Source organism: Falco punctatus (genome assembly GCF_963210335.1).
Source record: "Falco punctatus genome assembly, chromosome: 13".
Classification (NCBI taxonomy): Eukaryota; Metazoa; Chordata; class Aves; order Falconiformes; family Falconidae; genus Falco; species Falco punctatus.
Genome location: NC_137593.1, coordinates 5,820,815 through 5,843,060, shown reverse-complemented (window position 1 = coordinate 5,843,060; position 22,246 = coordinate 5,820,815). Strand labels below are relative to the sequence as shown.

Below are 22,246 nucleotides of genomic sequence, written 5' to 3'. Positions count from 1 at the left end.
TGAGGGAGGGCAAGGGCAGGACACAGCAGCAGGAAGACGGGAAGGGTTTACTCTGTAAACTGGGCTCTCTTGAAATGAATCTGCTAACAAATCCAAGAGGGATTCTGACAGGGACTTCCAACGGCTGCCAGTAAAACAACTGCAGCTGGAAGAGGATGTTTCTTTGTTGCCCGGTGCTTTAGGTGCCAACTGTGAGGTTTGAATATTACTTTGCTGTCCTTGTGACCCTGTTAGAAAGGAACTATATGCTCAGAGGAGCGGGAGAGCAGCTCTGCAAGGCTCTTGCAGCCAAGTGCCACAGAGAGAACTGCAGGTGGTTGTAGGAAGGAAAATGAGGGGCTACGCCAGGCAGGTCTATTTTCCACATTTCCTCAGTTAATGTTTACATTGTCTATATCTGATGTTTGCATAAGGCAGGTGCTTCTGCCAGCCCTTCTCCTGATCTAACACAAGGAGGGCAAGTCCTGGTTAAAGTGTAATTTAAAAGTTGATTGAGGAGCCTCCTCAATTTTTCTTTATCTGCCCTTTATGCTGTATGACACTCTGTGAACACCATCCGGTATTATTTCAAACAGAAACTGAAACAGGCTTAAATGAGTAAAAAAAATATCTCCTATAAAATGAATGTATTTAAAAATCCCCAGAAAAATCTGCTATATGATATACAGCAGGTGAAAGCAAATGCTCCCCCCATGACACTGCTACGAAGGTACTTTTGCTATTTGAAAATTGCTAATAGTCACAAGAACCCCACCGGTGCTGTTAATGTTTCTACAGATAAAGAAATATGGAAGTTTGTCAAAGAGTAATTTTTAATTATTTCTTGCTAGAGAAAGAGCTGCCTTTGTTTAAGGATCCCAGAACACCACAAGTGAGCTGAGGTTATCGTATCCATGCCAGAGCAGAGCATACTTGGGTGTAACATCTCTGCTAAATACCGATCTGCGTTAAATACTCATTCATGTTTTACCAGTAATTATTTAATTCCAAAAAAAGTTAGGAATAATCATATTTTCTTGCTAAGAAAATAATCAGATAGTTATATTGGGTATATAAAACACTGGGAAAAATATCAGTGAGACCACTGTGAAATTTTATTGCAGGAAGGATATTTTCATAGAGTTGTTAAATAACTTTCCACTGAATATATATGTATATGCTGGTTCCCATAAGGTCACCCTAGTCTCTGGTAGTTAAAAGTCAAAATCGGTAAGAACAACTTTGAAATATCTTATGTAAAGGTGTTCTGATAAAGAGCCAAATGTGGCCAAATACCTGTGTGCTTGTCTCCCTTTGGACTGGAAGTGTTTGTCAGGACAGCCCACTCACAATTCTACTATTACTGGCATATTGTAATCACTTCTCTCATTATCTCATTCCAAAGTAAGTCACAAGTACTTGGGGATTATTTGTAGGAAATGCAAATTACAGTGATGGGCCATGCAGTCCTCTCCTTCACCCCTGAACAGCTCCAAGATCTCTTTCTTCACGCTACTTTCTCAGAAGATTTGGAGTTGTTCAGTGCAGACGAAGTGAAACAGTTTCACTCAGTGTCTGCAGCTGTGCGAGCCTGGGTTCTATTAAGGTGACAGTACAAATTTTTGATCATTTTGAGATGCAGACACTTGTCCCCAGGCTGCAGGTGGGTAGCGCTGGCATATCGCATGCATCCACTTAACAGGAAGTTACTGAAGTGTTGGTTATCTGACCATTTCAACTTCTACTTCCTCAGCAAGGCCCTTAAGAAGTTATTTCACTTGTACCTGAAACAACTGAAATCCACCGCGTTCATTTCTTCCAAAACTGGCAGTGACTTGGCTGCCCGCCGCTCGACACGTTGCCAGTGCACGTGCCCTGCAGTGCTCTCCCCAGTGCTAATTGATAAATAGCTTCTGGAAGACGGGCATGCAGGTTTAGCCACCCGTGGTTTGGCTCCCGTCGGAACCAGCGGGAATCTATCAACGTGAACTGCCAGCATGTCTTCAGTACAGAGATTTTTAGAATTTTGCACTTGCATGGTAAGAAGCAAGTTACCACGCAAGCCGTAGCGCCAGCTCTTCAGGACAGCCGCACTGTGAATTCCAGAGCCACCAAGCTGAAGATGCTGGCACAGAAAGGCAGCTCTGTCCTCAGCGCCAGACGCGAGGATGTGAGACACAAGCAGAAAGGAAAACCAGCCTCTGCGCGAGCAAAGAGGGTCTGACCCAGCGGCCTGAGGGAGCGAAAAGGCAGCTGTCAGTCAAGATGCTTCACCATCGCATCGTGCCAACCTGAGCGAGGTATGGAAGGCAGCAACAGGTCCGTGTTAGCTATTTTAATCAGTGATAACACATAAGTGTCCAGGAGTCATCTGTTTAGGTAATGGGTCCTTTAATTTTTTGCTATATTAATAAAAAAGTGATCCAATTTATCTGTTTCCTTATGGAGTAAATATTCAGGATATTCCAGAAGCAAGTACATCATATTCATAAATTGTTTATCAATGCACCCGTTATGATGTATATATTTGCGTGATCTGAAAAATTAGTATCTTCATCCAAAATGCTGATGCTGGAAGGGAGGGGAATCAATTTAGGATACGGAAAAAAGTTCTCCAAGTCACTTATTAAAACGTCGAGCTTACCCTTATCTTCAAGTAGGTTCGGGAGATGATCAAATCTACGGTTAAAGTCATCTAGAGGAATGATACCAAGTCTTAACCAAAACATCCAGTACATCCTCCAAACGTCCAGCAGAAAGGGATGTGTAAGAGAAACCGCACAAACTACTCCAAGATATTTATAAACAAATTATTAATGGTCACTTCATATTAGCTTTGAGTTACCTACATTTCTGAACAGATGAATACTCTCCTGCCTCTTCAGTTTAAAAAGTATTCCAGTTCCAGAACATAGAAAGTTTTAACATTAAGGCATACATACAGCTATGTTGTTTGCTTTCATTTAATAAAGATCAATTTACTCATACTCAAATACATGGAATGTTGGCACAAAACTAAAGCTCTTGTGGAACAGCTACCAATCATACACAAATATTCTGTGAGGTCCTCTTGACTTGCATTTCTCTGATAGATACACCACAAAATGGCTTTAATAATACAAACTGAATGCTGGATCAAATCTCTAAATAATAAGTAGCAGTTAAAGTAAATGGTTTGCTTTATTTGTAAATTATGTACAGAATACATTTTTCTTTTTTAATTATGATGGAGCAGGAGAAAGAAAACAGCCATAATTTCCAAACCATGCTGCTTCCTTCACCTGCTGGAGATGACAGCTTTCTCTGAACCAGATGTACAAAACCAGTTTGGATTTCCTCAGTTGCTGGCACACAGTCTGGAGAAACAGAGAACATGGCAGCCAAATTCAGCACTACCAGCTTTTATATTTTCAGCAAAATACTTCTGCTAAAACTAGTTTTCTTAGGAAAGTTTTCACAATCTTTCGAAAACAAAATCAAGAAAAATATCAAGAAAGCTGTGGGCTAAGAAGGGCTTTACCTAACTAGCTATCAAATGAGTATAACTAGGAATTATCTGAGATTTGGTCATTCAACTTTTACCTGTTTTACAAAAGCAAGTTTGAGAAGCTAAACTAATTGACCAGTTATGCAAGTACCAGAAAACTATTGTTTTTCAGTTTGTTTGAAGATGATCTGGGCAATCTATCAATCAATAGAAAACTTGTCAGATTGATAAAACTTCTGTAAATGGATATTAATGATTAACATAGTACCAAGTAATCAAGTTAATGGTTAAAAAAAAATGAAGGAACTAGATATAAAACTGTTTGGTAACACGTATATTTCAGCAAACAAAGATGCTACTGTATGGTCTGTGTTTTGGTGATCAGCCAACAAAGAAAATCCAACCATTTGCACATACTCAGTCCCCAAACCACAGTGAGTTATGATTTTTCATGTGAAGGCCTACTCTCGGTATCTTCCTCCTCTTCCTCCTCACAATCCCCTTCATCTGTTTGCTGTTCCAGTTCCTCTTTTGTGATCATTTCAAAGTCGTTTCCATTTCCACTACTGTGCTGGGACCTGTCGTCTTCGCGCCTGTCACTGTCAGTGTCTGAATGTCGCTCTCCTCCCGAGCCGTCTGTTCCAGAGTTCCTCGTTGCTTCTGTTTTCCCATCCTCCTCTTCCTTCTTCTCGCTATCTGATTTCTCCTCACTGTCGTATTTTTGCTGCTTTTTGGATTCTGATTTTTCCTCTTTCTTTAAGTCTGCTTTTGGTCCTTTGTATTCATGTGTGTACAGGGGCCTGAAGGAGTCAATGAATCCCACGTCCGCTGTCAGGTTTGGCAGGAACCAGAAGTGATGCCTTCCTCCAGTGATGAGCCAGATGATAAGGAAAAGGATACAGCGAGCTGTATAAAAAAAGAACAACAACTCGGGAAATGTTGGGGTTTATAATAAACATACACAATGTGTAACTATGGTGTAAGAGATGCCCGCTGCTAACAGCCACCCCAAGCCAGTGACAGGAGTGAGCCTGGGGGAAGCCTCTCATTCTGCAATGGCATCGTGGAACGGTTTGTTCCCACCACATCTCCCCCACCCTGTTCACCACGCATCTCATCTGTGATTTAGCTGTTCATCCCCTCCGCAACAGAAACGTGAGCCAAAGCAAGCTTTAAAATCCCAGTGACACCACTTTCACCACTGAATCTGGCCTCAGGTACAGCTCTTGGGTTTGTTTTGTCCCCTTTGGTTTTTTTGTTGTTTGTTTGTTTTTTAAAAACAGGCAGCGGATAAATCTCGATGACCCAACAGGTGACACAAGCTGAGATTTCTCTCTTTCTGTGGCACAACTCCGACACCCAGTGGCCAGGAGGGAAACGCATAGGCAGGACCAGCGCGGCTCCCGCTGACACCAGCCTGGGAAGCGTTTAAGCAGCGAGCTGTCTCTGCCGGTTTGGACTTCACCGGCTGATGAAGTCAAGGTGACTGACACTCACCAACGGCAAGAAGAAGAATACTGGCGACAAAACAGCCTGCGCCTACGCTGAGGTAATAAACACCAACACGCATTTCTGCTGGCCAGAGCGGGAACAGAGTTGCAGCTATAACAGCAATCACTGCATAGAAAGATAAGAAGAAAATGACAATTAGTTTTTCCCGGTACATACTTAAATGTTCTAGGCTCACTGTTTGTTCCAGATACTGGCTCAGCACAGCGCGAGTTACTGACAGTATTTCAGGCCTTGACTGAAACCTTGTCTAGATTCACCACTCCTGTTTTCATTCTGGGCAGAGAGATGCCACATCCAGCAACTCTACGTCACTGTGCTTAGGCAGCGCAGCAATGAGCACCTCTGAGCAGAGGGCATGAGCAGAAAGGTGGGCAGAGAGCTGCCTCTAACCAGTGCAGCAGAAAAGGGGCGCAGGGAGCTGGGTGGGGGTCATGGTGGCCCCAAGGACAGGTCAAAGGCCTGAGCACAGCCCCAGGGGGTGACACTGATTCCCAGGAAAGGTGGTTCTCTCCAGGTGAGGAAGCTGGAAGGTACACGTCAAGGGTATTAGGCCAGCAGTACAGTGAACAATCTGTTAGCCCACTGAATGTCAGTTAACATCAACAATGATTCAGATTTGAAAAATAAAATTAGCTGATTGGGGTTACCCTACACAAATACAAGTTTAGAGTCAGAAAGGTATCATTCACAGTTTAAAATAACTCCTTTAACATCTTTCACATGTTTACATAGCCCACATTTGCCAACTGAACAACTTGTTAGCTAAAAGCAACAGAAATAAACAGCTTGCAAACTTGTGCATGTTCAGACATCTGCTAAAGCATGTTTCAGCTTTTCCTTTTCACCATGTGTAGCCCCCTCCACCCTGAGATCAAAATTCATGTAATATGATTGGTATCAAATCAGGCTGAAACTTGAAGAGCAAAACTTTGTCCAGGAAAAAGACAAACTTCCCCAAGGACAAACAGGCCTGCTGACACTGTGCCTACACTTAGGATGCGCTCACCCGTTTCTACTCGTAACTTACCAAGTACAAGTCCCATGGCAAAAGTTTTAAAGTGAACGGGGTCATAGATCCACACGTACACCTACAACAGAAATAATCTGATTTACACTTGGAAAACTAGCTCTCTGATGAACGGCTTCATTTATTCCCTCATCCAAATGTGTGCTGCCACGCTGTAGCACTTGGCGCTGAGGTCAGTACCGTGCCAGGGCAGCGGAGCAGGGCAGGGGTCACGTATCGTGGGAACTCAGGTTACACTTCGAACAGGACTTGAAACCGGTTTCCCCCAGTGCAAGAGGTGCAGAAGGAGACAGCCAGCCCCGGGGCTGCAGGCCTGCCTGCCCACACCGTTCCCTTAGCTCTGTGCCGGCTATAGTCTGAGCCTCCTGGTGGGAGGCCTAAGGACACGGTGCTGCTGGGGCTTCCAGCTGCGAGGGGAAGAGGAACAGTGGAAACCTCAGACTGGATCTCTCAAAGAATTACTTCTAAAAAAAAAAAAAAGTTCTAGCCAGAGTAATTTATAGATGATGTAAAATCTTGAGGAAAACAATCAGACAGTAAAACTGATGGGGAAGCGAAAGATTCAGAAATATCACCAAATCAAGGTATGTTTTCATCTTTAGTCATTAATGTTGTTCAGCATGAAGCCAAAACACTTGTAAAAAGATAAAAAGTTTCTCAGATCCATCAAGTGGAAACAAAAAGTACTTTAGCTTTGAAGAGATGCACTTAAGAGGAAGACACCAGACTGAACGTGTGGAACAAAGCAACCAGCTGAAACACTCAGTTCCACTCAAGTCCCATTTGATGGCCGCAGGGGAGTGTAACTGTACCCTCCGTTCTCTAAATATCTGCAGCTGCAACACTCAGTACCAAATGGTTGTGTGAGAACTGCGGATCCATTCGAATCAGATTTGCTCAGCCTTATTGAAAAAAAACACTTAATGGTGAAATGCAGGATTTTCTGAACTGGAAAAACTGCATTTTTTTTTTCTTACCAAACTAAACAGTTGGAATCTTAGCTATTAACTGTGAAAAGCAGCAGATTACTAGAAACCAGCAACCTCAGAGCAGGCGCGTTAATACAAACTACCAGGAGGACACCTTAGAGGCAGCAATATAGTTTTTCAGTGTGATGCAACAAGTATTTAATATTCTGCTTCTCACAGGGTGTGAAAGTTGACCATACGCAAGTGTAGCTCTGCTGCCAGTCAACTGTTCTGTGAGCCCAACAAACGGAAGGCCATAACTGGTGACTGGGCAATAAGATAGTGTAACATCTTGTGTTTATAAGCGCAATATAATGAAGAAAAGGAAAAAAACCAGCTCTAATGTAAATACACAAGGATAGGCTCTAAATTAGCTACTACTAAAAAAAAAGCTCTTGGGAGTTGCAGTTCTTAAAAAAGTCAGCTCATTAACAAACAAAAAAGTAAACAATGTTAAAACAAGCTGTAATCACAGTTATAGTGCATGTGCAGTACTGCACCCTCATTTGGAATGCCACAAGCCGTCCTGGTTACTCCATGTACAAGACAATAAGGAGGATCAGAGGTAGGTGTGATTCTACAAGAGGTGGGATGAAACAGAGCAAGGCAGCTTGTAGAAGAATGGACTGAGTAAAATAAGGAGACATAAAAGTACAATTTCTGCACAAGTGATTTATTTACAGAGCTCACTGCCACCTGTTTTCTAACCAAAGGTATACAGGAATCTGAGGGGAGATCCCAGTACAGTGACACAGCATCAACACAGAGCACAGTGTAATTTTGCTTTTGTAAGTAAAAGACCTTTCACTTTTCCCAAATGTTAAAAGCACAAATATGACTCAGTACATTACAGAGCTGTTAAAAAAATAAATACTCTGCCTTCCAGGAAGGCAAAGTACAGAGAAGTATTTTAAACCACAATTTCAGTGGTAAAGCCAGGATGAGAATTCAGGAATGCCTAAAGCATCACACATCTGCTCAGACCACAAAGTCAGGCACCCTCTGGGTGGCAGAGATTTTTTATTTCCCCTTCCGTGATTGAACATGATGTTCTAAAAGGCTTGTGTTTTGTTTAGAAATATTTCAGCATGACAGCAGCCAGAGGACAATCTGGGTTGGAAGGGACCTCGGGAGGTCTGTGGTCCACCCTCCTGTTCAAAGCAGGGTCAGCTGTGAGGCCCACCCGGGGTTGCTCAAGGGTTTACTCCCTCTGGTCTTGAAAGCCTCTGCGCACAGAGGCTGCAGAGTTGCTCTGGGCAGCCTGCTCCAGCGCCCCGTTACACCCCAACAACAAACATTTCACCTCATGGCCACTAATATGTAAACTAATTAGGTTTTCTTTTAGATTTTTTTAGTTACTACCCTACATTTATCTCCCTCTAACCTTCCTACAAATATCTAAAAAAATCTTGTGCTTCAAGATCAGCCATCACACTGCCATTAATTTTTCTTTCAACGTGACTGGAAGCAGTTTGCAGAAATCCAGTAAATTAACCTATTATCTGACAACAGTACATTGACACTAAAAGTTAGAAAGTACCTGTGAATCTTACCTCATTTCCATCCAAGAAAACTTGGTCTTCATGTGGCTCAAGTTTAAATTTCCTCTTAGTCTCCTTTTTCTTGGGTGTTCCTGGGGTCTCGTCCTGAGGACAAACACATACTACATATATTTAAAAACTAAAAACATCAGGAGGTTTTAATTTCTAGTACTTTAATATATTGAGTCTGATAACTTTTCACAAACCTAAGATCACATTCACTTTTTTTTTTTTTTTTAAAGTGAAGATGCTTCATTTCCTCCTGTTCTCATTTTTTACCAATAGGGTACTTTAAAAATAAAGGAAAACTAAGCAAAGAGAAATTAGAAATTTTATTTTTAGTTAGTGTATAAGGACTAGACTATGGCTTCAGGATTACATTATGTCTTCAAACGCATAGCAAAGCTCTTCCAATATTAACAAAGTCTGCACACAGACCAAGAACAAGGTACAACACTTCATGATAACTAACTTTATTAGAATTATTTGGTACCTTGGTGCCATATTTACCACATGGGCATCCCTTCAGAATCAGTTTCTGCCTGTTTATTCTCTGTCCTCCTCAATTGCTTTTTGGATCTTGTGCTTCCTCTTCCCTGGTTCCTGTTTCCTTCTCCTTGCTTACTGCTTTGCTTGAAATTATGTTTCTAATTTTTGTCCTGTGTTGTTGTTCAAATTACTACCCACTGGCTTATATAAAACACTAAAATTTCAGTTCAATAAGTAACGATTAATTTAAAAATTAGTATTACATTTAATAAAGTTAACTCTCCAGATGCCAGGGAATCAGAGGCGTTCGTAACTTCCACAATCAGTATTTTAGCATAATCAGCATACCTCAAGCGTTCAGTAATCTTATATTGACTTCTGTGTTTAGACTGGCAGCAAGATAGTTTTGTTTCTAATTCTTTTATTAGCCACGTAGCTTTCTTCTGAGATTTAGGCTCTTGTACATGTAGGCTATACCTCTCACTAAATGCGCCATCATTTCGCTTAGGAGTGTCTGAAAGGGAGTAACTTTTTGTGCACAACCCTACTAACTCTCACCAGATTCATACCACAGCATACAGAAGAAAAAACGCATCCTCATCAAGTTTCTACTGCAGGTTCCTAACATTTTAATTTAGGAATTCTGTTCCACTAATAAATGAAAATGAAAACATGAAAATACACATGAAAACTTGTACCGTAATAGTAGTTTGAACTTTAAAGAAAGTAAATCAGAAGTCTGTGAAAACTAGGCATTATGCAGATTAGTAATGCAGCTGTCATACACAAAACCAGACCCCTAGTACAGAGTTATTTACAAGCACCGAGTATCAAACATTACATCCCAAACATTCTTATCAACAAACACGGCAAAATTGTTTTTGTTTTCACTAGCGCAGCTGCACTGTTCTTGGATATTAGGTCACATGCGTATGTGTCGTTCTACGCTAACATACACTTGTACAAAGTATCATTGCCTGCTGTAGCTGAAGAGAAGCGGTTTTCGATCAACTCAGCCCACATTAGGAGATGATGAGGTACATAAAGGCCCAGCTGAAGCCTCTTTTTGGATCTAGATCAAAACCTGAACTACTCCAAAGTTGAAAAACAAAACAAAAGAAAAAAAATATCCAAAAGAAAAAAGAAAGCAGTATATTTTTGAGATGGAAACAGGCAAAAAAAGGTATGTCACAGTTTAGGACAGCTAACTATATTTTTAAGCCAATGTAACCTTAACAATCAGTTAATGTATTCCCTGTTACAGGTTTGTCTGTTCTCTTACAGACAAGACTTACCTTTTTACACTCCTCTTTTTCACCATCTTTTTTCTTTTCCTTTTCTTTCTCTTTCTTAGCTTTTTCATCTTTGCCACCTTCCTTCTTGCTCTTTTTCTCCTCTTCTTTCCCACTCTCAGCCTTCCCTCCTTTTTCCTTTTCTTTCTTTGTATCCTTGTCAGGTTTCATTTTCATCACTTTCAATGCTCGATGAAAGAACTGTTTTTTCAGGAGTCTCAAGATGGAAAAAGTTAAATGATACATTTATGTGTGGCTGTGATAACCACATTTACACTCAATCATGTTATTAGATACCACTCTAGATCATGGATCTAATACAATCATGAATAGCATGACTGAAGGACAGAGGTCACCTTCATCTGCTGTATTTACAACTAAATACACCAGACCTAAGTATCCCATGTCTCACCTCTTGCTTTGTTTTGGTTGTTCATCCATTCGAAACTGGGTAAACCCCATACATTTCTGTGGTGGAATTTTGCATAGATATAGATGAATACAGAAATTGTAGGATGGAGAAAGCCACCAGGTCAGTTTAATTATCCTTTCTATTAACGCAACTCCATCCAATATTTATTTTCAAGTCCACGTCAATGTATTTCACAGCAAAAATAAGAAAGCAGGCACATAGCTTATCAATTTTCTTGGTAAGTGGTGCACAATGAATAAAATCACCCTGTTGAAACTGTGGAACATATGCAAGCATTCCATTCATGTCAGCTACAAACATACCTTATAGCAAGTATATATATGGCCAGCTGGGCACCAGGAAGTAGTACTCTGTAGTTGCAAGGCTGTCACCAACAAATAATGTCCTTGAAAGGATCGTAGCCGAATTCAGAATAGGAAGAGCCACACAGAATACTGCCCTTCAGACTGAGAGGAAGCAGTGGGGTGTGAAATCCAAGCACACGTTCACACTGAAAATCCTGATCCTATGCATCAAATCAATTTGATTTGTCCTTGATTTCTTTCATCTCTTGCTGCAGACCAAATCCTTACGCTGGACTGCTTGTTAAAGTAGGAAAACTCGCTAAAGAGAGAGAAGGCATTCTACCAATCAAACTTATGTGCATGCTGACTATTATGCAGAGTTGGTTTGGTTTTATATATATAAAAAACCGTCCCTTTGGACAATTGTTGACACGGATTCTCTTTCTAGCAACAGAAAATTGCTTGTTTGGGAGAAACCACTTTTCTTTACAGCTGGAAGTTTAGGGGGCTCAGGTACAGAGCAGCCCACAGACAGGCCTGGCCTGCAGGACAGCTCTTTCACTAGCAGGAGCTGCCTCTGATGGAATATAAAGAGACAGGACTCTGCAAGATCTACTGCTCAGAGCATGCAGCCATAGTACCAGCATGGCCAACAGCCAGGTCCTGAAGCTGGGCAGACCCTGACGTAACTAACCAAGTCTAGATTACTTGCCGATTCCCAACTTGTTAACCCTCTATAGAACTGCTGAACCAAGCATTATTGATGCAGGTTATTTGTGAACAAACCCCCTCAAGAGAAAACTACTGAACTTAGATCAATATGTAAGTGTACTGGGTGATGTTATCTACTGGAACAACATTACGAATTCAGTTAGTAACCCGTTTTAAATATGCAACTCATCGATGCAATTGACACAGGGTGAAGGAACAGGATCTGATAGTTGATTTTTGTTTGATAGGATGAGTAAAACAAGCAATAGCCACACCAAGACAGTTAAGGTACTTGTTTTTAATACGAGTAAGAGCCTAAGCAGCCTCTTATACTGAAGAGATTATTTCTGTATTAAGATATTCTTCCACCCTTTCCAAAAGGCAAAGGAAGTAGACAGTGCTAATGTTCAAACCTCTGAAAACAGCTTCAGTGACCAAAGGTGGCCTTAGAGCGATTAGCAGTATAGGAGCTAGCAAGAGAAACTGAACTGCAGACATGGTATGGTGCCAAATGGATCATCAGGTCATGAAATGATACTAAATAAATGATAAAAATCAGTGCCAGAGAACAGAGGGTTGAACTGATTTTCTTTGTATACTACACAGGTGTTCTTTACAATGCTGGAGCTGAACAACTTAACCAACTGTTGTCTCATCTGATGCTTTAGCAACTGAAGAACAAGCATACAGATTCCTACCTCAGTCCAAAGATCTTGGAAAGGAAAACTTATTTTTCTGCTTGCATTAAAATAATACTTTCTTCTAAACTTTCTTGAAGAAATCAGCAAAAGGATTAAAGTTCAAACACAGAATCAGCCCTGGAACTGGGGGGGAAGTATCTCACCTTGCTGGATGGCTATCTAAAAGAGGCCAGGGGAGGGGAGAGAAAAAAAAAAATGGACTAAATATTACCCATATTCTTCATTTCTAAGCAGAGCTTTCCAAGTGTAGGCAGTCCTCTTAACCCTATGTGTCTGCCCTGAATGAGTTATAGTCAGAACATGCCATTCAACTAACTAAGCACTTAAGACTGCACTAAGCAGCAGGGATATACCACCTGAGAGGCATAAATTGAACCTCAATGTCCAGCTCCTGCCATGATAGCACACTAGATCCATGGGAAGGAGATATTTGACAGCTCTGACCCTACTAATTTAAAATAAATAAAAAATTTAGGAAAATAATTTTGTTCATCTTGCTGCCCCAAGCGGCATAATCAAAGCATGAGAGAGTTTTGAGAACAAAGAGGGCAAAACTACTTTGTTTCCACCCTCAAACACAGTAATAAAAATACAATAATTACTTCTACATACAACCACAAATGTTTTAGAGTATACGAAGGCTAAGTGAAATTGGTTCCTAAACAACTAAGACACCTTGACAACTGTATTAATTAATAAAACTGATGAATTAAGCTAGGTTGTACCTGTTGCAGTAATCAACTACAGACTCTCGGGTTGTAAATAAAGCCTCTTCTCCTTTCTTTGCCTTGGCCCATTTAGAATCCAGGAGGCAATCCACAGCTTTTGAGGCTAGAAGGGAAAATGGAATTAAAAATTAATTTAAATTAATGACATTTATTTTAACGTTTAGTCTATATTCCTTGAACTACACCAACCAGCCAGTCAGTCCTGGTAATATTCTGCATCTGCTCAATCTTTAAAAGTAAGACTAGCCGCTATTCTGAAATAAATTACTCTTGACAACTGCACACCTTTAAATCACAGAGCAAAAAGTTTACTGTGTTTTCTTCAGGCCAATTAGATTAATTTTATGACTATCTAATGCCTAATAAGTTTTCAAAACCAAACTAAAAGATCAATACTTATCAGACAAAGCACTAATAATAAAAACAAAGCAGCACCCCCCACACACAACACCCCCAAATACAAAGTTAGAAGAAAATGTCATTCTCTGGTTAAAAGTAACCCTACCAATAAAATAATCAACTCGGTGGCCCATCATGTTGGTGGATTTTGTTGGACAGTTGAAACGTAAGTATTTAGCAACAGCCTTCTCCTCTTTGAATGGCTCACCGACCTCCTACAATGGTAAAAGTCCAAAATTAATACAGTTTTAAACACATGGGAAAATTACTCATTTAGGATCAAAAAATCAGATATGGCAAAGTCTTTATTATTTTATGGCAATGTATAAATAACAAATAAAATGTAAAAGATGGGAAAAATCACTTGACCTATTTTCACAAGAACTGTCTGTCTACATAAAGCAAAAGAGCAGGAATTCTTAAGTTAGATGATCTGAAGGTTACAACTATGAACTCCTTTAACAGCTCTGTAAAAAGAGCAGACTAAAGGTGGAACTAAGAGGAAAGCACTGGGCACACGGAAAGCTGCTTAAGGCACACAAGCTTGGATGAAAACAGTTGTGAAGCTGAGAGCAAAGAAAAACAACAGCAAGGAATGAGTATGTATGAAATTACAACAATGTAGGCATGCTGACAGAATACAAAGCAGCTTGAATTCCATATGAAAGAGGAGAAAAACCATGCTGAAAAGAAATTGAAAGGTTTGGCTAGAAAATGCCAGTACCACTGCATGACTACAAAATGACTTAAACTTCAGAGTGCCATTGAAGAGGTTCTTCCTATCTAGAGACTGGGAACATTAGTATGAAGCGCACCAGGATGAAATACACAAACATCGAAACAGCTGTTTTACAAGGGAACCCTTAGTCTGCACACGTTCACAAATCCTGTACATTTGCCAACTTGCAGAAGGACAGAGATGGGCATTTTCAATTATGTAAAATTAAGACCTAATATTCGTAATCAGGAAAGGAAGACCTTTCTGCTCCTGCTTCACGAAAGTATAGCTTTTGTGAAGTATGATTTGGCATATTACTGACTCATGCAAACTTTCTCCAAATTCCTTTCTATAAGAGTTATTTTAAGCAGTAAGGCTTAATTCTCCAAATCCCCCTGCTCCTTGAGGATCAATAACAGGGAAATGCTAGGACATCTTTTCAGACTGGCAGTACCTTTTCTGTACCTATTCTTCTCATGCTGGCCAAAGAAATAGACTACAGAAGCCAGAAAACAGATTGGTGATTTACAGAAATACATAGAATTCCAAGATTCTATTTAAAGACATAATGTTTCTAAAGGTCAATAAACACAGAACCTCCATTACTGCTTTTAAGATGTATAATCGTAGTAACGCAAGAAGCACGTTAAGTGGAAATGCAAGGTCAGATAGATGTTGTTACACCTGAATAAAAACTTCAGATGGTGAGAGCTGTTAATTTTCAACAGTTTGCACAGCTAACTTTCAAAATCAACTGGTTAATGAATTATCCTCCTCCAGGAGATTGTTGTTTTTCCTATTTGAGGACAATTTTAAGGAGACTAATACAGATACAAGATATCCAAATGACCAAAAGACTCTGTAGTTTGTTAGTTCTAAGATTATTTTTTTAAAGTCTAAGTTGTTCTTATGTATGCAAAAATCTGCTGTCACACTCACCAGTCAGTTTCAAAAACATGCATTCAAATTAAGCCAGATGATCCTAACAATCCTCATACGGATTACATTAACTCCTAACTCTTCTGTTCAATTCTTTTTTTTTTTCTTTTTAAATTTTAAAAATCTGTACAAAACACCAGGTAACTCATGGAAAACTATTCACTAACTGCAGTGCATGTATGCACATAATTTATATACTGTGGTTTGATGTCCCCTTATATGGTACAGTTGTACCAGTAATTGTAAATCACTGATGATGCTACCAAATTTGGTACCAAACCAGATTTGGTTTAATAGCAATAAAATGAGTTACAACGCATTTAAAGTGCACGAACAAATGTGTACCATTTACCGTAGGGGGCACATGCTAAGGTACCATGGAGCCTAATGGCTACATACAGCAATTGTGTTTCAAAATAACGCTTTTCTGGTATTTCCTACCAGCAAGATAAATGTGGAACAATTCACAAGGGCAAATGCTGTTGTTCACACACGGACAGTGAAACAGTCAGAGAAGCTACATATAACACAGATATGAGTAACTCCTCTCTGCTAGGTTTTTCTTCTTCCTAAAATATTTATGATTCGGCTAGGTCATGCGACGCACTACACAGGCAGTGGCCAGCACCAGATTATTTTTTTGTAATTGCTCCTTACTATCTATCCCTTTGTCCTTTTCTGTGGGATAGCTTCCTAACACCCCAAACAAAAAAAGCTTCCCTGTGAGAGAGACTGCCACAGTTTTCCTGAGCTCATTCTGAGAAAGTTTCCCCTCCAATTTAATCCCCATTTTTCACCCTATTTTCATCCCTCTATTTACAGAGCCAGGTTTGTTAAAATATTAAAACAGATGACTGACAGAAAATAGTATTTCATCATAAAGTGAAATCAACAAAATCACTGAAAATTTCAGTATCCTAAGCACAACTTTTTAAAGACACAGTTCAACTGATCTTTATGTTCAACTATAATACTAGCCAAAACCAAGGCACTTGACACCTCCTTACACATTTAGAAAATTATACAAATTAATCAAGGGGTAGTTCTCAACAAATTATAAAGCTTTAAAATACACGACAGTCTTACAAAGCATATGAAAACTTCCTGATATTTAAAGTGTTCTTTTATAGGAAAGACAGAAAGATTCAGGAAACATCTCAGGGAATGTATTACTGTAATGTTGTAAAATGTTTTCTCAATTAAAATTCTACAACTAAACTGTTTCCAATTAATAAAAAATTGGATAGTGTCAAGTTTCCAAATACTTCTGCTCTATATATTGTTTTAGACCCTTGCATCTACTTTCATTTTATGTATCAAAAAATGCATGTTGTCACTAGACAGCATGTAAAATTTAGAGATTTATGATCCCTGATAATTTACAGACTCTGGAAAAATGCCATTAAAAATAAAATCAAACCCAATTTCCTATTTATCTAGACAGAAGAACTCCACCTACAGGAAGACAGGAAAAGCAGTGCTCAGCCTACCTACTTTATAGAAATGCACTGATACTTTAATTTTTTTAAGAATAACTCTCAAGCATGTCTATAAAATTCTGTCTTATATGAATTCATAAAAGAACACGGAGATTTTCAAACGCAGGGACCTTTCAGACCCACTGAAGTGAAAGAAAAAACTAATCATATTACTTTTTTACCACTATCTCCCAAATCAAAGTATAGCACAGTGCATTCTGAACTTCCTTCAATACAGTGATGTAGTTCCCAGTTAAGTCAACCTCCAGCTGGGTCTGCAGCAGCCAGGAAGCCTGTATACATTAAAAATAAAACCATCTGAACTGAGTTATTATAACTAGCGTGCCCATGAGCTTCCTTTTCCCTCTCATCTCACTTAGAACCTAAGTATGACTTATTCAGGTTCTCTTACTCCTGGAACCACTCAATGGATGTCATAAGGCCAGAGCTTATTTGCAGTTTGAAATTTCACTCTTATTTTTTTGTAACTTTTGCAACACAGTTGCAAGAATATAGGTACAACCCAAGACAGGATGATTTCCTTCCTCAACACTGTAAAGCAAACAAGTTTTCTGGAAAATCAGGAGAGTAAATAATAACTATCACTAACAAGTTATTTCATGTGCAGATAAACACATTACAAGAATTTATACTCCTCTGTTTTAAAGGAGTCATCAAAATTCTTTGATTTCAATAAAATGAATATCTAGTTTATTTCTTTGCTCTTAGATGTAAGAACTTAGATTTTCCGAACACCATCCCCCACAAAAGACTTCCAAAGCCTAAGTTTTATACAGTTTTCAGATAAGAAAAAGAAGAAATGTAAGCACATTTGTCACGTGCAGCCTGTTTTTCAAGCTGAGAGGCTATGTCAAAAATGACACCGTCAAGCCACGTTCCATGTTCCATTCCTCACACCCTCCTCGCATTATAAGGACACTACAACTGCATTAGTGTTATCTTCTCTGAAGACAGTCTGAGCACATCAAAGCTCAGCTGAATCACAAGATTATCTTTTTCCTTTCCCTGTTGACTCTCAGGATTTAAGACTAAAAGATGTTCTGTAGCAGGGGAGTGGGTACTCCTCATCCATTTTGCTGAACCGTTTATACATTGCCTAAAATGTGCAGTAGGACAGAGAAAAAGCACGCAAATTAGTGTGATTTGATAGATGACTGGGTGAGAGTGGGTAGGAGGGAAACACACATGTTAGGGTCTTAGGGTTTACTCTTAGGACTCCATCTATATTTTCTTCAGTGACTAATAAACATAAAATTGTCCAACTCTTGCACTGATGACCAGTACATGGATTGCCTGTGGTCTCTTAAAAGAAACTCTGGCAGAGCCTTGCAGAGAAACCAGTTCTTCTGGATTACCGTGGCTGTGTGCTAGCCACAAGACATTAACTTTTCTTTACAGAAAAAGATTGACAGGTATTTTTTTTTGTCCTATACATATCCTCTAAAAATAGAAGTGTTTTCTTCCTCCTTTCTTTTCAGCCATCACTAATTTTTTTTAGCAAATGCTATAAACATACAAAGCTCTGAAACACATGTTAAAGGAGCAATGTACAGTATTTTGAAGCCAAAACATGCCAGCTTCAGTCCTCTTCTAACCCCAGACCAGTTGTTTTGACTTTTTCCCTTCCCACCTCCAAAAATGTAAATCAGATGTTCAGACGACAGTAGTATCACTTTTTTGTTTGTTTGTTTTAATCACAAGTGAGTCTGCTATTTTTAATTCTTATTTTTCAGGGGGGACCCCATCTTTGTTTCTTCCTCCTCTATGATCCAATACCACTCACTTTCAACAAAGTTACTTAGCCATTCTCCTTTGGTATCACCCCACTCAGCTTTACTAGCATTTATGAGAAAATACATATAAACAGCCAAACTGGATTATAATCTGCATTACTGTAAAACCATTTTGTTGTCATTTCTGAAGTTCCTTTCCATACTCAATTCACAAAAAGCTGTAGCACAGGAAGCAGCAATGCAGCTGTTGCACATTTTCCTTCCAGCAGAACCCAAACCAAGACACAACAGAACTGTAGGCTACAAAAGTTAATACTGATTAGTAGATGATCTTCATCAGGAGAATCTCAAAGCTTGAATCCAGTGATTCAAGAGGGGGAAAAAGTCAACAAGGAAAGTATGTGCCATTAATGGCATTTAGACGACATTGAGCCACCTCAGCCACCAATTTGCAGTGAGACATTTGCCTAAGAATTGTTTTCTCTATTCATAAGAGCAGTATTTATATGCATTAATGTTTCTAGAGCAGAGGACACAGCACTAAGGTGCTATACAAGTGCTGTTAATCGCAACACAAAGATAAACAAAACCTCACATGGGCAGAATAAAACTGTGCATGGTGGAATCTGGCCAATGTAATTAAGTAAAACTTAATGCCTACTTAACAGTCAAATTGCAGACCTGCCAACAAATGCCACGTGTTACCCAGCTGAATGCTTGTCAAAGTAACCAAGTCTGAAGATTTTGTGCTTAAATGAGTATTGCAGGGTACGTATAGAACTGTATTTTTTTCTCAAGGAAATGAAATAGCTTTGACCAGGTTGCTGGAATAACAAGCATTCAAAGACATCTCCTATCTTTTAAGATATATCTGCCTAAAGAAAAGATATTAAACTAGCCATCTGACAACATACGTTGTTTTTCTTTTCTAAGTCTTGTACATACAGCAAGCATTCTTGATTTCAGACATTTGAATCATGTGGGAGCTCACTGGCTCAAGCAATCTGCATCCTACAGACCAGTCCCTTTTCACTACTGCATGTCTCAAGTAATCTCCATGTTAATTACAGTTAAATTACCATCAGGAATGACACTTTGAAAAACTTTACCTCTAAAATGTCTTTATTCAAACTTCTGAGGTTAAGATTTCTGCAGCTTCCACAACTTTCAACTCGTTGCCAGAGGAAGAGTCTACTCTAGGCAATACAGATTGGGCAACGTGTCTTTTTATGAAAACGCCTTCTATAAAATGCATTCTTTCTGTTAACACTTCTAATGGAAAACACAGAAAGTAGCCTTGACAGAACTTTGAACTATTTTACTGAGACTTTTTTCATCTCTCATGTGTAGCTAGCTGATTGAGCTACCATGACTCCAATCTCGATGGCAGACAGAAACTTTCAGAAAAATTATTCAGAACCCAGATTCTGTACACAGTATTTGTAACTGAATGCTTACTTACATCAGCCTCTTCTACAGCTAAATACACCATCTCCTAAGAACCTTACTCTTGTCAAGAAATACAGCTCTACTTAATGACAATGGGGTATTCAAATGTCAGACTTGCACACAGTATGATAAACAATCTCATTACTAAGGGGTACACATCATCCTAAAGTATGTACACACTTCTAAAGCACTTGAAACACCTACAAGTAAAAATCCCACACTCCTTTTTAAAAGGAGAAACTTGCAACATTATCCTGAAATGTGATAATCATACAGTAACTATGTCAATAAAGTTCAAAAAGTGTTAAAAGAAACACCAAAACCAACTACCAAGAAAAATACATGTTGTTTTATTCACTGACCAATTAAGAACATGCTCTGGGCATTCAGCAGTATTCTTTGTTAGCTGTCTTGTCTTCCCATTGTTGTTGAAATACACTGGGAAATTACTAAAGACACAATACACATTTTATCTGCACACTTTATCACAAACTTAGGTCAGTCATAACCTTGCATCTGAAGCGTTAACACCCAGACATTGATATAATTACTAACAATCTGGGCAATACTTTTACTGCTAACAGGCTGGAAAGTCCTTAAGTGCCTGCAAGACCACAGCCTTGAGCAGTACACAAAACATTATGTTTAATTTGGTTTCGATGGATGCTTTATTGAGCTGTTGTCATCCTTGGTAAGGGACAGTCTGTAACGATTATGAAAAGAGAATAAATCTGTAATGTTTTAAGATAATTCACTGAATGTGATTGATACAGCTTGCTTAACAAGATTTTGATTAATTATTCTTTGCATTTCTCCTCCCATCCCCCCAGTAATTTGAATTAAGGGGGGGGGGGGGGGGGGGGGGGGAGGAACCATTACAAGCAGAGGAACATCTCCATCTTCTCAGAGGACAGGAATGTGGGCTAGTAAGGAAAAGGATGGGAAAGGAGAGAGGGCAACCAAGCAGAAAGATGATATATGAAGTCTACATTGTTGAATGGCTCTATGATTTATCTCATTAATATTATCTCCACTTACAGCAGAGCAATAAATCCCAAACACACAGAGTTTAGGCTTAGCATTAATAATACGTAACAGTAACAGGCATTATGGTAAGTGAGGCTGTAACTATGCCTATGTACGTTATGTGTATTATGTTGACTATGTAACTATGCTGTAGCATGCATTTAAAACCCTGTAACAAAGCCACTGTTAAAGTTACACATTGTGAAGTCCAGGCTTCAGGTAAGGAAAGCTTCCACTTTGCCTTTAAGCGACACCACGTAATCATCGCTACATTTTAACATTAACTCAAAGCTGATTAGGACTATTTTTAGACACGGTTGTTTGTTTATGTTTCCTAAAAACAAATTTCCTTTCCTTACCACATCATTTCCTGGCTGGGGCACGTTTGTTTTTAAGATGCTTACACCATCTGTCCCATGTCTTTTGCTTACGCGTGCTGGGAAGAGCCGCGCCGGGTGTCAGCGCCCGGCTGAGGGGACTGCGGGGTGCTGGGCGCCGGTGAGGCCCCACGGATAACAGGGCGATGACATGGAGCAGCTCCGAATCTCACCCGCTGCCCACCGAGCAGACGATGTGCCTGGGGGAGGGCAGCACCGCCGGGCCCGCGCGTAAAGAGGGGCCGGGGCCGGGGTTCCCCCGCCGGCCGCCCCTCAGCCCCCGGCCGCGGCCGGTCCTGGGCGCCAGGGCAGCGGCACCCCCGAAACGCTCCTCGGCCCGCGCTTCGCCGCCGCGCAGCGGGCCACAGTTTTCCTCAGTATTGACCAGGATTTACGAATTTGCTAGAAAATTCCGCGGAAAACCTGCCGCCCGGTGCCAGCCCGGGCTTTTCAGCGAGGTGCGGTGCGGCGCGGCGCTCCCCCAGCGGGGCTCCCGCCGCCCCGGCCGAGGCCAGGGCGCTTCCCTCACCGCCCGCTCCCGCGGGCCGCCCGGCCCCGCCCGCCGCCGCCACCTCGCAACGGCGCGGCGTCGGGGCGGGGAGGCCGCGGAACCGGGAGCGGAGCCGCTGTGAGGGGCGGCCGGACCGCCCGGCTCGGCTCAGCCCAGCCCAGCCGGCGGGAGCGGGCCAGTCCGAGGGCGCGGAGGGGGAGCTGCCGCCTGGGGAAGGGGCGCGATCCGGGCATGGAAGGAGAGCCTCGGCTACCTGGATCCGCTTCCTGTGCCTCCGCCGCTCCGCCATGTTGTCCCCGTCTGCTCCGCCGCTGACGTGAGCCCGGGGCGGGGGGGCGGCGGCCTCGCGAGAGGCGGCGGGAGCCGGCGGAGGGGCGGGAAGGCCGCGCCCCCTCGGCCCCTCACTGCGCCCGGCGGCGGCCCCGCCTCAGCGCCTCAGCCCG

General features: G+C 40.8%; 1 protein-coding gene across 1 annotated transcript; it reads right to left on the bottom strand.

Moving 5' to 3' along the window:
* Positions 1-2,775: 2,775 nt before the first annotated feature.
* On the bottom strand, positions 2,776-22,185 carry SEC62 (SEC62 homolog, preprotein translocation factor). Its single transcript, XM_080410528.1, has 8 exons — positions 22,057-22,185; positions 13,658-13,766; positions 13,150-13,255; positions 10,299-10,512; positions 8,527-8,619; positions 6,006-6,066; positions 4,964-5,083; positions 2,776-4,372 (listed from the first exon to the last, which is right to left on the bottom strand). The coding sequence occupies exons 1-8, from the start codon at positions 22,090-22,092 to the stop codon at positions 3,906-3,908; spliced, it is 1,206 nt and encodes a 401-aa protein (XP_080266654.1). The 5' UTR covers positions 22,093-22,185; the 3' UTR covers positions 2,776-3,905.
* Positions 22,186-22,246: the final 61 nt, after the last annotated feature.

Coding starts and splice junctions, on each gene's coding strand:
- SEC62 (XM_080410528.1), bottom strand. CDS start 22,092: ATGGCGGAGCGGCGGAGGCACAGGAAGCGGATCCAG. Junction 13,767..22,056: donor GGCACAGGAAGCGGATCCAG/GTAGCCGAGGCT, acceptor TTACCATTGTAG/GAGGTCGGTGAGCCATTCAA. Junction 8,620..10,298: donor AAAAAGAGGAGTGTAAAAAG/GTAAGTCTTGTC, acceptor GTTTGTCCTCAG/GACGAGACCCCAGGAACACC.